Source organism: Bubalus kerabau, chromosome 21 (assembly GCF_029407905.1).
Source record: "Bubalus kerabau isolate K-KA32 ecotype Philippines breed swamp buffalo chromosome 21, PCC_UOA_SB_1v2, whole genome shotgun sequence".
NCBI classification, from domain to species: Eukaryota; Metazoa; Chordata; class Mammalia; order Artiodactyla; family Bovidae; genus Bubalus; species Bubalus kerabau.
The window spans coordinates 25,326,696-25,342,061 of NC_073644.1; the positions used below are offsets into that span (position 1 = coordinate 25,326,696).

Consider the following 15,366-nt stretch of genomic DNA (forward strand, 5'->3'; position numbering starts at 1 on the left):
TAAATATGACTTCATTCAGCTTTTCAGGACTGTACCTATTACTCAAAAAGTACAACTGCACACAAACAAAACTGACTTTAAAAACGAAATTAATGCTCTAGGAGAATTTACTTTTCTGATGAAGCTAAGCTTTTGTAACAGCATATTGATTTTCAGCTTCTAAGACTATGAAACATGCTGTCAGGGCCAAATAACCACTTTAAGCCATTGGAGTTGTTTTCCCACCATCCCGCCAAGACAGCAAAGCCCTCTACGCTCATTATCCAGTAACTACAATCCTACCACTGCCCAGTCATCTCCCTCAACATTTTTTTTTTAAATAACACAAAATAGATCTACCTATTTGGAGAAAGCACCCCACTCCAGTACTCTTGCTTGGAAAACCCATGGACAGATCCCTGTAAAATCACTCAAAACACTGTGAAATAGTCAAAATTCTTTCCTCCAATTGAAACTATGTCTCTGCTTTGTTACATATGCTACTTGTACCTTCAGTCCCAGAAATTGTGCTATTTCCTTAAATCAAAGGCCTAATAATTACACAGTCACAACCTCTGATGATAAGTGTGCAAGAAGGAAAGAAAAAGAAACATGGGAGGATCAACCAGGAGGATGTATTTGTTACAAATTACTCTGGTGATGCCTTAGGGGAGAAAGGTGATGTGTTAACAAAGCTGGGTGTGTCCTACCACTTACTCACTGGCAAGCTTGGGCACTGGAGGAGACCTGCTGACATCACAATGGTGCAGGGTTGGCAGCAGAAAGCAAGCAGTTGCCCAGATTCTCCTTTGATAGCTCACTCTTTATGTCTCTCCAATGCTTTGGGCCCTTCTCTCCTTCCCCGCCTCCACTTGCCTGTCCGCCTTGCTCTTTTCAGTCCCTTCCTTCCTCAAAGGGACTAGCAGATGTACATATACATCTCTTGTGTTTTTGTTGCCATTTTCTTTGCCTTGGCCCTTGCCAGTGCTGGTTCAAAGGCATCATTGAATTCCTTTCATGTTCCTTTCCTTTCCCACATGAATCCCTAGGGAAAGTAGTTCTTGGTATATATAGGGATGACATTCTCTACATTTATGAGTTTGGGGAAATAAACCATTTATCTTATTTTGCTACAGTTCTTAGCATCTAGTGCCAAGAGCATTTCTGACTTTTGGTTCTCACTGTCCACATGGTTTCTATACTACCTAGTACCTCGAATTCTTCTCCTCATCATTTATTCCTGGGAGGCCAAAACTATGACCATGGATAGAGGAAGCCAAGGGACTCCCCTGGTGGTCCAGTGGTTAAGACTTTGCTACCAGTGCAGGGGGTGTGAGTTTGATGTCCGGTCAGGGAACTAAGATTCCCACATGCCGTGTGGCATGACCAAAAGAGAAAATTAAATAAATTTAAAAAATAATATAGAGGAAGCCAAGTGAATGATGCAAACGGGAAAAAAGGCACTCAAATGAAATGGATCAAGAACTGAGAAAGCAGACAAAGAGGCAGGTTTCACTTAAAACTTGGGTCTATAAAGAATTTTCATCTGAATTATCTTTACCAGAATAGCTTCTGCAGCTCACAAGGAGCTTGAAGAAAGGAGGCAAAGTGAAACAAATTTTCTCCTGAATTGTTGTCAAGGTAGTGACATCAAGTAGTTTTGATGATCTTTTTAAAGCAATGTACCCTCACGATATTTCATAGAGTAATTTTGATGTTTAAACTTTCATTTTGTAGCTCTGGCACTTTGCTTGGAGAAGATTGGTGATACTTCCAATTTACTGTGGCCTCTGGGATCTGGCAGCACTGGAACCTAGAGGCTTATCAAGAAGTGATTCCATATATATGTGTTAATATATGATATTTGCTTTTCTCTTTCTGACTTAACTTCACTCTGTGTAACAGACTCTAGGTTCATCCACTTCATTTTGACTGACTCAATTTGTTCCTTTTTATGGCTGAGTAATATTCCATTGCATATTTGTTGTTCAGGCTCTCAGTTGTGTCCAACTCTTTGTGACCCCATGGACTGCAGCATGCCAGGCCTTCCTGTCCTTCACCATCTCCCATAGCTTGCTCAAACTCATGTCCATTGAGTTGGTGATGCTATCCAACCATCTGATCCTCTGTTGCTCCCTTCTCCTCCTGGCCTCAATCTTTCCCAGCATCAGGGTCTTTTCCAATGAGTCTTCCATTGTATATATATACCACAACTTCTTTATTCATTCATCTGCTGACGGACATCTAGGTTGCTTCCATTTTCTGGCTATTGTCTGCATACTTATGGCTGATCTCACATTGCTATACAGCAGAAACCAACATAACATTGTAAAGCAGTTATCCTCCAATAAAAAAAAAAATTTTTTTAAAGAAGTGACTGCTTCCAAATGTTCCAATGGCTCTTCTGTACTGCTAGCTCTTGGAGCTTCTCCATCTTCTGCATGGCTCATCTTTAAATTTAAATGCCTTCCTCCTTTTTAGCTCTGAAACTGGAAACTACCCTAGGCTCCTTTCGACAGTGGATGATGAATCTTATCTAATATGAATCCCAAGGAGAAGCAAAGCTACCTTCCTAAGATTGTGTGTACACATGCCTCTTTCTCTTATTATCCTTATTTTCTTTTCACCAGGCCCTGCCACTGTATAAAGACTTCCTTCTGCACACATGTTTTCATTACTAGGTGTGGGGATAATCATACCCAGGAGGTATGACCAGGTGAAATTTGAATTTCATGTGTTCTGCTCAAAGAAAAGAGGCTGGAAATAATCCTTTAGATTATTCTTTTCTAAAAACTTCTCTTATTTTTTCACCAATTCCTTTTTATACTCTGTATAGGGAGTATAGGGAAAGAACATATAAAAACATAAATTCTCTTCTTCCAAAAATTTTTACACACACACACACACACACAGACTCTGACATAATGGGTTCTGGAAGGACAGAATGATTTCAAAATATTTCATATTTATTTATTTAAATTCACCCTTTAGTTTCAGAGGATGACAACTGATGTCAGGATTTTTTCTTAAATGCAAACATTTTGGGTATTCTAGTGGCATTAGTGGTAAAGAACTTGCCTGTCAATGCAGGAGTCTTAAGAGACCTTGGTTCGCTCCCTGGGTTGGGAAGATCCCCCAGAGGAGAGCATGGCAACCCACTCCAGGATTCTTGCCTGGAGAATCCCAAGGACAGAGGAGCCTGGGGGGCTACAGTCTATAGGCTTGCATAGAGTCAGGCACGACTGAAGTGACTTAGCACGCATGCACACAAGCTAGGTAACAAAACCACAAACAAATGCTCCTTGGGTTTTTGCTTAGACCTGCCATATAGTTTTAAAAACCACTTCTGCTTATGCTGTGTTATTACAGTAGCTGTAGCCAAATATTTTTCTTTTATTTAACATAAAAGTAACAAGATTTAAATAAAAGTCTTGTATAGAGCAATAATATAATATAAACAAATTATGTATAATTATCATTACACTGGTTAAATGGAAAATGATATTTGAACCATGGCAAATTAAGAACAGATGTTTCCTTTTTTATTGATTCTTAAATAATTGATAAACTTTTTGGTGTTTGGGGTTATGAAGAATGACTTGTAAACATGGCTTCCTCCTTATCTGTCAGTTGGGAATAACATTTTGCTTATCACTATAATTAACACAGACTATGCCAAGGTCATCAAACTTATTTAAATACAATAAAAAAGAGTCCACAAGTCAGGTTTTTCAAGAGATAATTTGTTGACAACTCTTGTTTCCTTTCGTTTTCTAGCCTTCAATATCTTTGATGTGAAATGTAAAATATCTTCCAAATGCAAATCAGCAAACATGCATAAAAATAGCTCAGCGTCTCAGTGGGAGAATGAGTTGTCATCAATTCAGGCTGGCATGAAAGTCAGACCATTTTAAGCAGGTACCATGGAAGAAATAATAAGAATTCTAGGTCATATTTGATTCACTACATTTACTGTGTTCCCCAGATAATATTAAGCCGTTATCAATTGTATTTTTGCCAAGAGATGCCTAAAATGTTTGCTGGGTATGGGGCACACACAGACAGCAACTAAGCAACTCTAGTAAGAGTGAAGAAGAGGTGACTGCATATTTAATTATACACTAACATTTTAGTATAGGGAACAGAGTTGAGTTCAAAGACCAGTTTAATTCAAGTTTGAAAAAAAATCTAGCATCTCAGTGGAACTCTGGGAATAAAGAAAGCTACATGGGATAAATATTTGCAGAGGGTGTTTATTTCAAATTTCATACAACATGACCCTAAAGAACAAAAAGAAAGAAGAAATCTTCAGGTGGTTGATTTCTAAGTGTATATCTGTTTTTATGATGCTGATTTATAAATTTATCTACTTTCCTGACTGAAAAGGAAAAGGCTTTAATCTCAGAAAATATTAACTATGAAGAAAACTGATTTTCAGAAGCAAAGGCTGAATTCAGTACCTCAGTTTTGTTTCTATTCGCTTTTGATTACCAAAGCACAAATGCTTCAAGTTTAGTTTGAATATTATACATCAGATTAAAAATCTGGATTGTTAGGTAAAGACTCTTTGGGAAGGCAAAGTTTCATTTGAAAAAATGAAAATGGACACAGAGAATTAGCCTTTCTGTGGTTGAAAATCCAAGCAAATCAACCAACTGACCAATCAGTCAACCAACAAAAATAACTCGCAAATGCTATTTCACTGAAAAGAATCAGGATTTGGGAAATGCGTGGGTAGGCAGCCTATCTTCCCCATATGTACCCCTGGACCTGAGACAGTATTAGTAATTAACCAAATAACATGATAAACCAGAAAATAAAATAAACCAGAAAAGAGTATGTTAGATTGTGTTCAACACTATGAATCATAAGCCAGGCTCTAACATTTGGGACAGTGATCAGATCTGGCTAGATGGTATACATAATAGCCAAACTGATTCTTTTTGTGAGCAGTTAAGAGTTTAGAGGTTGCATATGCAAAAATATTGAAGAGATGTTTCTAAAATTGAAAAAAAGAATCTAACCATTCAAACTTTTAGAATGTCCTTATTGTATGAAGAAACGGCCATAATAGCCATAATTAGTGAAACATTTTACACAAGAAAGGACTGGTTAGCTCTCTCACATAAATGAGGGAAGGATTTGGGCAGATAATTAAGATTTTATAAAGAGGGCAAGATGCCGAAAGAGACAGAGCAGATACTCAGAGGCACAAGGCTGTGGGCAGTGAGGTGGGAAAAAGGGCCTTTTGGGCCCAAATCTGTGGTCAGCTCTTGCAATAACATTTGCCATAATGGCAAGCTGTCTTTCGTAAGTTTAATGCGGCTGCCCTATCATATATCATACATCATATATTGGAGCTTTTTACCTAGTAGTGATAATACGCTTCCCTTTCTTATAAATTCATGCATTTATAAAAAAATAATCTAGGTTTAGGGATCTAGTTATGACCAAGAAAATGAATGAAGTGAATTAGTTCATGAATTGCATTATTTGATCCACACTGTACCTAACAGCTAAACAGCACTGAGTTCTTACATACACACACACAGACTTCAAAGGGTTAAGGGAGAGTATCTTTGAGAATTCCCTCTTTTTTTTTAAGTTAAGGGAAAAGTTAATCAAGTATGTAGCTAGAAATAGATATCAGAAGAGGGGATGGGGCAGATGGTGGTAGTAGCCAAAGTTACACCCTCATAAATATGTGTGAGTTAGGTTACCAGGATGTCAAAAGACTTCAAAGATAGACCCTCGCACCTTTTGAAGATCAAAGTGTATGCTTGTAAAGGACTCTAGGTGAGGAATGCCAAGAGTTTGTGGCAAGGATTCTGGAGTAGTGATTTCAGTTCATCCTCATTCGGCTTTATCTTTGTAAGATCTGTCATTATACCAAAGACCAAAAACTCAGACTAAATAAAACATCTCATGGCAAACTTCTTTACTTTTTTAATGTGGCCTTAACACTGACCAGCACCACTCTCAGCTTGTTTAGGTTTTATCAGATTTTCAAAGGGGCAGTTACAATGGGGTATGAGTGAGGGCTGAGCTCTAGGTCGTATTTCTTTGGTTCTGTTCCAGTTGTTGGGAGATCAGTGCCTTTAACTGATGTCCACAGTTGGCATGATGGTTTCCATGAACCTCAGTGTATGGTCACGGCTAAGAAGTCAACAGTCGATCACCACCAGCATTATCAAATAATAAAAATTAAGCACTCAGAGTCTGAAATTGTTTTCTTTTTTTTTTTTTTAAATTGCTGCTTCAGTAGGAATCAGACTGCTTACCTGGGGGAAAATTGGTCCAAGCCCAGTGGGACAGAAGGATATAAATCCTGAAGTCTTTTACTACAATATGGTCTAGCCATGTGATGTTGTCTTGGTCTCATCCAGTTAGGGCTGGAAGCATTCCACGAGCCTCTTTAATACAAGAGTCTAAGGAATCACCATCTGGGGTTTTACAAACTGTACCAAAGCAGAGAATCATCCAAAGAAGGAGATCCAATGTGGTACTCTTCACACATACACATCTCATACATACCGGTATGAAGACATAAAATCAGTAAAAGAAGTGGAGAAGTGGAAAAGAGAGAAGAGAGCCAAGTAGTGCAGCTCAAGTTGGAAATTCTCAATGGAATCTCATGAACCCCCAGAAGACCTGTTTTTCCATCAAATCCCCAAACTACAGGGGGATTTTAGTGATGACGTAGGACCAGCAGTCTAGCTACGGAACTACTTCTACGATTAGTGATTCAGGGCTGGGATACTGACCGTGTGCCGTGGTCAAGCTGATTTACATACAGCTTTATGAGTGAATGCTCCTCAGCCACAGGGCTGGATGTACTTATCCCCTCAGGTAACCTGAGGGATGCAAAAACGAGACCTCGTTAAAACCTCCCATGGACAGAGCAAGGCCCACTCAGAGAGGAAAGATGTTCAGTGTACACAGCTTTATTGAACAGCACCCTTAAAACAGAAACCAGAGGCCAACCTCTGTGAGGAGAGCAAGAACTGCAAATTGTCAACAACGTGCTTGTGGTTCAGAGGGAACATTCTAGAAGGACTAAAAATGGGAAAAAAGGGAAATGATCCTCTTTTGGGATCATTTGGGTGCAAGGGATACCATGCACCCTGGAGGAAGCAGAACAGCTCAAAGTATTATAGGAATAGTTTAGAGTAGAAGAAGCCATGTTATCCATCTAGACGTATCCACCATAAGCACCGTCCGAGCTGAAATGATATAAAATGACCTTCAGTAAGGATGGGGTCTATCTCTGCTGGACATTCACAGAATGCAGAGCTTCCTAATACAAGAATCTCTTTCCTGACATAGAGGCACAGGCCTGTGTTTCTAATAGATTTTACAGTTCGTAATTTTGTTTTCTTAGAAAAGATGGTTGAATTTGCTGGTGGTTCTGAAAAGGAATGCTAAAGGAACATACTGAAGGCTTCAACCATAGCATTTCACTGTGGATGTTCTGTCGTTCAATTGCCTCCCCATTCCTATTTGTTACAGACTTGCTGGATTTATAGGAAGGAAACATCATGAATGACCACATTCTGTTTATTCCAGTAATTACAATTATGGGGAACGTCTTCATCTCAGGTTCCTGATGACGGGCAAATCCAGGGACTCAAGGGGAAAATCAGCAGTGTTCTAAGTCTCACTATCTGCACATCTTCACTAGAACATCCCAGCATATTACAGGGAAACTGATGCCTTAGAAACTCTTGGAGGAAAACATTGATTATGACTGTTTTTGAAACGCATGAGGCTGTTTTTTAATTTTTTTCCTACTCAATGGCATTTTAAATCTTTCATTCATTTGCCCATTCCAATTTTCCTCACCTTTGTTCCTGCTTTCCTGTGAGCCTTCTCCCTGTATTTCTAAAATAATTCCCTGGTGCTTTATTTGTGATATTTGATCAAATGACTTGAAGTACGTCTTGACCTCTGCCTAGTCACTGTGCTGGTTTTAGGAGAAGTATCTGCTTCACCTGTTTGCTTACATGGCAATGGGCCTTTGTGCAAAAATGAGATCTGTATCCACTCTCTCTCTCTCTTTTTTAAAGTTCTTGTTCTTATCCATGAATTACTTATGTAGAAACTGTATGTCCAAATTTGGATTTGAGCCTCCAGCCTCAGGAACTCTAGAATTTACTAATAAGATTCTTATATACCTGGAATTTTATGTTATGAGATGCTTCAGAATGTCCATCATAATTCCTTATTGCATCTTGAGATACCAATTCCTCAGGTTAAACGGGCCATTCCAGGTGCTATAAAAGTGACTTTTTCAATGAGATATAATGCATGCGTGTTAGAAGTAAAACTTAAACATACTGTGCATTCTTACTATGGATAGATTGTAAGTGCAAGTTTCCAGGAGTGACTTTCATCCCCAAAGCCATCCCTGCCCTCTCCAAAAGCATCCAAATGAATGAAATTGATGCTTTGTGACAGATATTTACAAACGAGTTGCTAATAATAATCTTCTGCTCTTGGCTTACATGAGAATATTTTTCTCACCACAGAATCAAGGCTCATTATCAAAGAGATGGTCTGTTTTATAATAGGACTGGAACTTACCTCCTGGTAATAAAAGGACTTCCTGAGGAGGGGACAGAGTGGGAGAACAGGGTGTCATTCATGCTGGTTACAGGTCTGGGTGGCCTAAAAAAAGCACAATGTGGATGGAAAGTTAAAACAAGTAAAAGTCACAAGTTAAAACTATCCAATCCCTCAAGGAAAGAAGCTGGGAAATCAGAGTTCTTATCTTGTGTGTGTGCATGCTAAGTCACTTCAGTCATGTCTGGCTCTTTGCGACTCCATGGACTGTCTACAGGATTTTCCAGCAAGAACACTGGAGTGGGTTGCCACGGTCTCCTCCAGGGGATCTTCCTGATCCAGGGATTGAACCTGTGTCTCTCATGTCTCCTGGATTGGCAGGTGACTCCATGGACTGTCTACAGGATTTTCCAGCAAGAACACTGGAGTGGGTTGCCACGCTCTCCTCCAGGGGATCTTCCTGATCCAGGGATTGAACCTTCTTCTGTCTCCTGGCTTGGCAGGCAGGTTCTTTACTACTTGAGCCACCTGGGAAGCCCAGTTCCTATCTTACCCAGGATCAACATGAATTTTTACATTTTCCAATTCAATTCTTGAAGTGTTTTGGGAACTTAAATTTCCTTGAGAAGACAGAATGTCTGTTAAACATTGAGCGGGGAAGATCTCTGGATGCCACAGGAATATTTATTCTTGAGTTTTGAGCCTTGTTGTAGAGTCATATTCTTGGATGGAGTGAGGATTTTGAGGCAGCCAACTGCCTTCTAAATGGGTTTCCCAGGTGGTTCAGTGATAAAGAATGTGCCTGCTAACTCAGGAGTGTGCTTAGTTGCTCAGTTATGTCTGACTCTTTGTGACCCCATGGACTGTAGCCCTGCCAGGCTCCTCTGTCCATGGGATTCTCCAGGCAAGAATAATGGAGTGGGTTGCCATTCCCTTCTCCAGGAGAATCTTCCCAACCCAGGGATCGAACCCAGTTCTCCTGCATTGCAGGCAGATTCTTTTCCAGCTGAGCCACCAGGGAAGCTCTCACCAAAGCAGGAGATGCAGTTTCAATCCCTGGGTCAGAAGATCCCTTGGAAAGCAATGGCAACCCACTCCAGTTTTTTTGCCTGGAAAATCCCATGGACAGAGGAGCCTGGTGGGCTGCAGTCCACAAGGTCTCAAAGAGTCGCACATGACTGAGTAGTGACTGAGCATACATGTACTGCCTTCTAAAAAGAGAAGCCCAGAAAATTTGAGGATAATCAGACTCCAAATCTTCTTGGAAAAAGGAGGATTCTACAAAACTTCATCCTGTGTTCCACATGATGATGGCCCTCTCCTGATACTCCCTGTCTGTAAGGTCCCAGCTGCAAAATCATATTGCACCTTCTTTGACCTTTGTTCTAAGGGAAGATGCAACTAAGCACCACAGGGATTTACTGACTTTCTGTTATCTGGACATACAGTGCAAGGCAGCCCATAAACACTTTTTTTCCCTATATTTATTAGAGGAAGAAAATAGGGTTCAATATTCCTCAGAATTGCCCACAAGCCTAAACATCAACTGCATCACATCTGTCATCCCATCTTAATTTGCACCTCACCTTGTTATTCTTTCCCTATCAGTGAGGTCTTAGTTCAGGTAAAATGATAGAGCTAAGATCGCTGCCTCATCTCCAAGCAGTTTTTAGTCTCATTTTAGATTTAGGTGTTCCATCGTATGATGAGAAGGTATCATGAGAGTTCAGAAGCTGGGTGACAGGGCAGGGTGGTGTTCTGAGTCAGGAAATTTTGATTTCACTACAATGCTACATGTGAGTTTGACAGTACAGAATTTTTTTAAAGATGAAACATGAATACAGTAGCCTATAGAATTGATTTGTGTTGACTCGATCAAGAGTCAAATTGGTGAAGGTTTAATTTTTATCTTAGGAAACAGGAATTAGTTTGGATTCTAAAATGAAGAGATTTATAGGAAAAAAGTAGACATGTTTGTCCCAATGTATTTATGAGAATGGACATGACACATGGCAGGTTTTAAAATGTCAGCACAAAATGTAAAAATTCATTGAAACTTTAGGTTCCCAGTACCTGGTGCTAAACCGTGTTCTTGAATTTTTTTAAAGACACATTCTATGTTTGGTGAGGTCTAAATAGCAGGATTATTATTGAATCTACTCAGACATATTAGCCAAAATTCTGAAAACTTATTGTTTTATACTACTTATCTAGGATATGTCTAATACCTGAGACTAGTTTAAAGCTAATTCTGCTTTGAGCAGTACGCTTTCACTTTATAAGAAGGATGTTAATTTCAAACAAACGTGCTCTGGGAATTTTGAAAGGTTAGGTTAGATCAGATTTTAAAGCACTAAGCAGAATGAAATATTTTCATTTTAACTTTGAAAAAAGTGGAAAAAAATCAGGTTGACATTTCTGGTTTTCTTTTGCCTCTTTATAAATATCTCCATCTTGTTCTCTCTCTAGGAAATGAGAAAACAAGAGGATCTGGAATGCTTTCTAAGTGGCCTGGTACATTTACTCTATTGAACCTGGTCACCACAAAGCTGAATTTGCAGTTCCTTAGTTTTTGCTCTTTAATACACTGTGTATGACAAGCCTAGAGAGCAAATTAAAAAGCAGAAACATCACTTTGCTAACACAGGTCTATATAGTCAAAGCTATGGTTTTTCCAATAGTCATTCCTGGATGTGAGAGTTGGACCATAAAGAAGGCCTAGAGTTGAAGAAGTGACACTTTTGAATTGTGGTGCTGGAGAAGACTCTTGGGAGTCTCTTGGACAGCAAGGTGGATCAGACAGTCAGTTCTAAAGGAAATCAACCCTGAATATTCAGTGGAAGGACAGATGCTAAAGCTGAAACTCCAATACTCTGGCCACCTGCTGGGAAGAGCTGACTCACTGGAAAAGATCCTGATGCTGGGAAAGACTGAGGGCAGGAGAAGAAGGGGACGACAGAGGATGAGATGCTTAGATAGGATCACTGGACAAGAATTTGAGTAAACTCTGGGAGATAGTGGAGGACACAGGAGCTGGGCATGCTGCAGTCCATGGGGTCGCAGAGTCAGACATGACTTAGTAACTGAACAACAACAAGTAAATGGCCTTATGTGTAAGGTTCATCATGAAAATGTTGAACCTGGGACTTGGGCTAACCTTGGCACCAAATAGCAGTTTTCAAAGGGACATATTTCCTCTACAATCACATGGCAAGTTACTTTATCTAACAAATGGGTCACAGTTAAGAATTTTAAATATGTTTAGTCTTTTGAAAAAGAAATAGCTCCAGAAAAAGTCACAGAGGCCTAGAGCAAAGTTTTCTTTCTGGACAAGATGTTTGCAAAGGACATTTTTATATAATTGGCATTCTTTTCATAAAATGAAAGTGCTCAGCTTAAAGGCAGAATTAGTTTTAAACTAGCCTCTTGTCTCTCACTTGTTTTGTGTCTCATAACCACTTATAATTTTATAAGTCTTTATAAGTGCACTGAAGATTATTGAACTACTTACCAAGTATCTCTTTTGGCAGCAAAAGAATTGAATAGAATAGAGACAGTTAATCATGATAACATTTACAAGCAATACAATAGCTAAGAACAAATGCCAAAACACCAAAATATCACCACTTAAGTGGCTTTTACATGCCTATGATGATTTAGAATAGCTAAATGAACAGTATATTTTCAGATTAGAAGTCTTAGATATCCCCATCCATATAAAAAAGAACATGAATATCTATTCAGGGAAATAACATCTGGGGAATAATAATTATAAAAATGTCTAAAGCTAAAATAATAGGAACAAACCTGTTCTAATATCAATTGGATATTGTACATCTGGAATTTCTTGTGTGTTATTTCAACAATTAAATATTTCATACAATTTGTCTTTTATGAAACTGATACACTAACTACTGTATAAGAAGGCATCTCAATTTGTCCTTTAAAACTGACATTCACCATGGAAACATCAATGAGTACAGATCAGTGTTTGGATTCAAGGACTGTTTTAATCATCTAGTTAAATATATGGGACTTTTAGCAGAAGAAGGCACATTTCATGTAGAATTTTAGGGGAATCCTGAAACTCTCCATGGAATCCAAATTGTGTAGCTGATGCCCTCAGTTCAGTGAATAACATATCAGATCATATTGCCAATATAAATGAAAGTTAAAACATTTTTACTCATTGGTCAACTAACTCTCACACCCACACACACCCACACACACTCTCAATCTTGAGCGCTGACTGGGCACAGAGCCCAGTGTGACTGACGTGAGGCTGGCTTTACTCACACACGTGGCCTCATTTCTTAATTCTGTCTCCAGGTGGGAGGCCTCATCCTCATTCCATCTGCTGCAAAGCTCTTGGAGCCAGGCTGTCCACCCTCTAAGTATCTATCCCACAGCCATCAGCTCGGATTGAATGCTGCTTTTTTGACGGGTAACCCCAAGGAGGCCTGATAGCAAGTGACTCTGTGGCTCAGCCAGACAGCCCAAACTTACTCTCAGTTTTTGTTCATTCATGGACAGCTAAGTGACTGTCCCCGGCTATGGGGAAGTAAGTCAAGACTTTAGAACAGCTTGCATGAGATCACTCTCTGCAAGTGGTTGGTCCTTTGGGATACTTTCCAGCTTTTTCTACCTCTGGTTTACTTTAAGGCTTATTTTTAGGAGAAAAATTTCCAAAAATAAGTCAACCACATTCTACAGAACCAGTTTACATTAGTTTTTGGATGCTTCCAGACTGTGCGGATTGCTGGGGACAACGAATCCTCAGAGTGCACACAGAAGTAAACCAAACAAAGCCCATGGGATTTATACAAATCTCTCAGACATGCTCAGCACAGTTGTTTGTTAGGATCTGTTTAGGTCCATCAGGGAAAGAGTCACTGCCTTCCTAAGGCTCTGCGGTCCACCACAATGCCTCTAAGGGGCCATGCTCTCAGTCACCTGACGCATAACCTTGTCTTGGTGGATTCCTAACATTCAGAGGTCTCATCAGCCCACCTCTTGATGTCAACAGGCAAACATGAGCCCTGCAGTACAAAAGGTTGTGCTGAACTGCACAAAACAAAATTCAGTTCAGGAGAGGAACTGCCTGTTCTAGAGGCTTCCTCAGGCCCCTGTGACTACACAATTCCTAACTGTAGCCCCAAAATAGCTAATGAACTTCTTTATTCTTCTGAGCCCAAGACATCACCAAGAAAGAAATACTTTCTTCTGCCTGAACCTCCTGTTTTCTGAGCCACCCAGACCTGAGAGAGGGCCCCAGGGGGAGGGGCTTTTGGGAGATAGAAGAGGTGGGTGGTAGCACCATTCCCTGACCCTATTCCCTCTGCTACTCAAACTCACATACACTTTGGAGAAATTTTTTTAAGTCCGTTTTTGGATCGTCTGTTGAATTTCCCCAACAATCCCTCCACTTCAACCCTCCCTTACACAGGCCATGATTCTTCTAAAGTTATGTAACTTGGGAGAAAACAGTAACCACAGCAATAATTTCCATCTTTGCTGGCATCTTTAAGATGACTGGCTCTGCAGAGAAAGCAGACAGTGGGCTTCTGGATTAGGGGCTCAAAGCACACATGATATTAAGGTACAGGATGCTTTACTATTGGCTGATCATGGTAATTCCATTGATTATTAATGTCCAATTGTGTAAACTCCACTAACATCTGTATTTTATAACTATAAAATTTTTGAATATTTTCCACTTCGAGGTGAATTATATGGCACTGCATTCTTGTACTTCCGGGCAGAAGTATTGTATACCTCTTCATGAAAACAAAAAGAATATATATATATATATATATATATAATCACCTGATTTTCATTCTTCTTTAAGAAAATAAAATCTAAAACTCAGTCCCTGACAACTGATAGGAAATTGTCTTTGTATGGGTCTGCACACGTGTCAATGAAGAGCTGTCTCTCAGTGTGTAGGGCAGATACTCACACGATGTGGGCCAAGTTGAGTGGTTTCTCAGGCTGGTCAGGGAACATGGGGTGCAAGGGCTCACGGCTGGAAGCACAGCTCAGAGACTTGCTTAACGCATTGGTTAGCTTCTTGGCAGGTGATTTCTGGAAGGAAGAACAAAGGTTCAAGTGTTAACAATCAACACTTACATAACATTTTATCAGATGATTTGCTTTCATACTATGCCATGTGCTAAGCTGCTTTAGTCGTGTCTGACTCTTTGCGACCCCATGGACTCTAGCTCACCAGGCTCCTCTGTCTTTGGGATTCTCCAGGCAAGAATACTGGAGTAGGTTGCCATGACCTCCTCCAGGGGATCTTCCCAACCCAGGGATCGAACCCGAGTCTTCTGCCCTGGCAGGCGGGTAATCTTTACCACTAGTGCCACCTGGAAGCCCTTCCATGATATATATTCATTTATTCATTCAGGGATTCTTCTTTGAGAATTTACTCCAAGTCAAGGAGTTGGCTCATTGCTGGAACCAGAATGCTTGGAATTAGCCACCAGGGTACCTGGCGCTGGCTGCACAGTGTCAGCAAATGCTGTGAGAATGGAAGCAGTCATTGGGGTCAGAACATCCGAGCTGGGATTTAATGAACAGCAGGTGTCCTTCTGACAAAATTCAGGGGACTGGAAGGTATCCAGAAGGAGGAAGGCCAGGAGATCTAGTTCTGGAGAGGGAAAGCAGGAGGCAGACCACTGAAGTCCTATATACCACATCCAGGACTGTGGTCTTTATCTCAGATGCAGAGGGAGACAATGAACAACTTAAATCTCAGAGGTGACCTGATTCTAGAAGGATTGCTTCTCCTTAAGAACAGACAATGGTTTGAGAGGGATGGGA

General features: G+C 40.1%; 1 protein-coding gene across 17 annotated transcripts in view; it reads right to left on the reverse strand.

Annotated features, from left to right (window-relative positions):
- The window catches only part of DTNA (dystrobrevin alpha), a 317,537-nt gene that overhangs the window by 66,131 nt on the left and 236,040 nt on the right, over positions 1–15,366 (reverse strand). For 8 of the 17 annotated variants that reach the window (XM_055559513.1, XM_055559515.1, XM_055559512.1 and 5 more), the window contains exons 10-11: positions 14,501–14,625; positions 8,563–8,646 (exon numbers count right to left, since the gene is read on the reverse strand). In XM_055559513.1, coding sequence (XP_055415488.1) covers positions 8,563–8,646; positions 14,501–14,625 — 209 coding nt within the window. Of the gene's footprint in view, positions 1–6,743; positions 6,834–6,903; positions 7,203–7,754; positions 8,253–8,562; positions 8,647–14,500; positions 14,626–15,366 lie in introns of those variants that run through there. The other 9 variants (XM_055559506.1, XM_055559505.1, XM_055559509.1 and 6 more) reach the window with 3 other exon arrangements.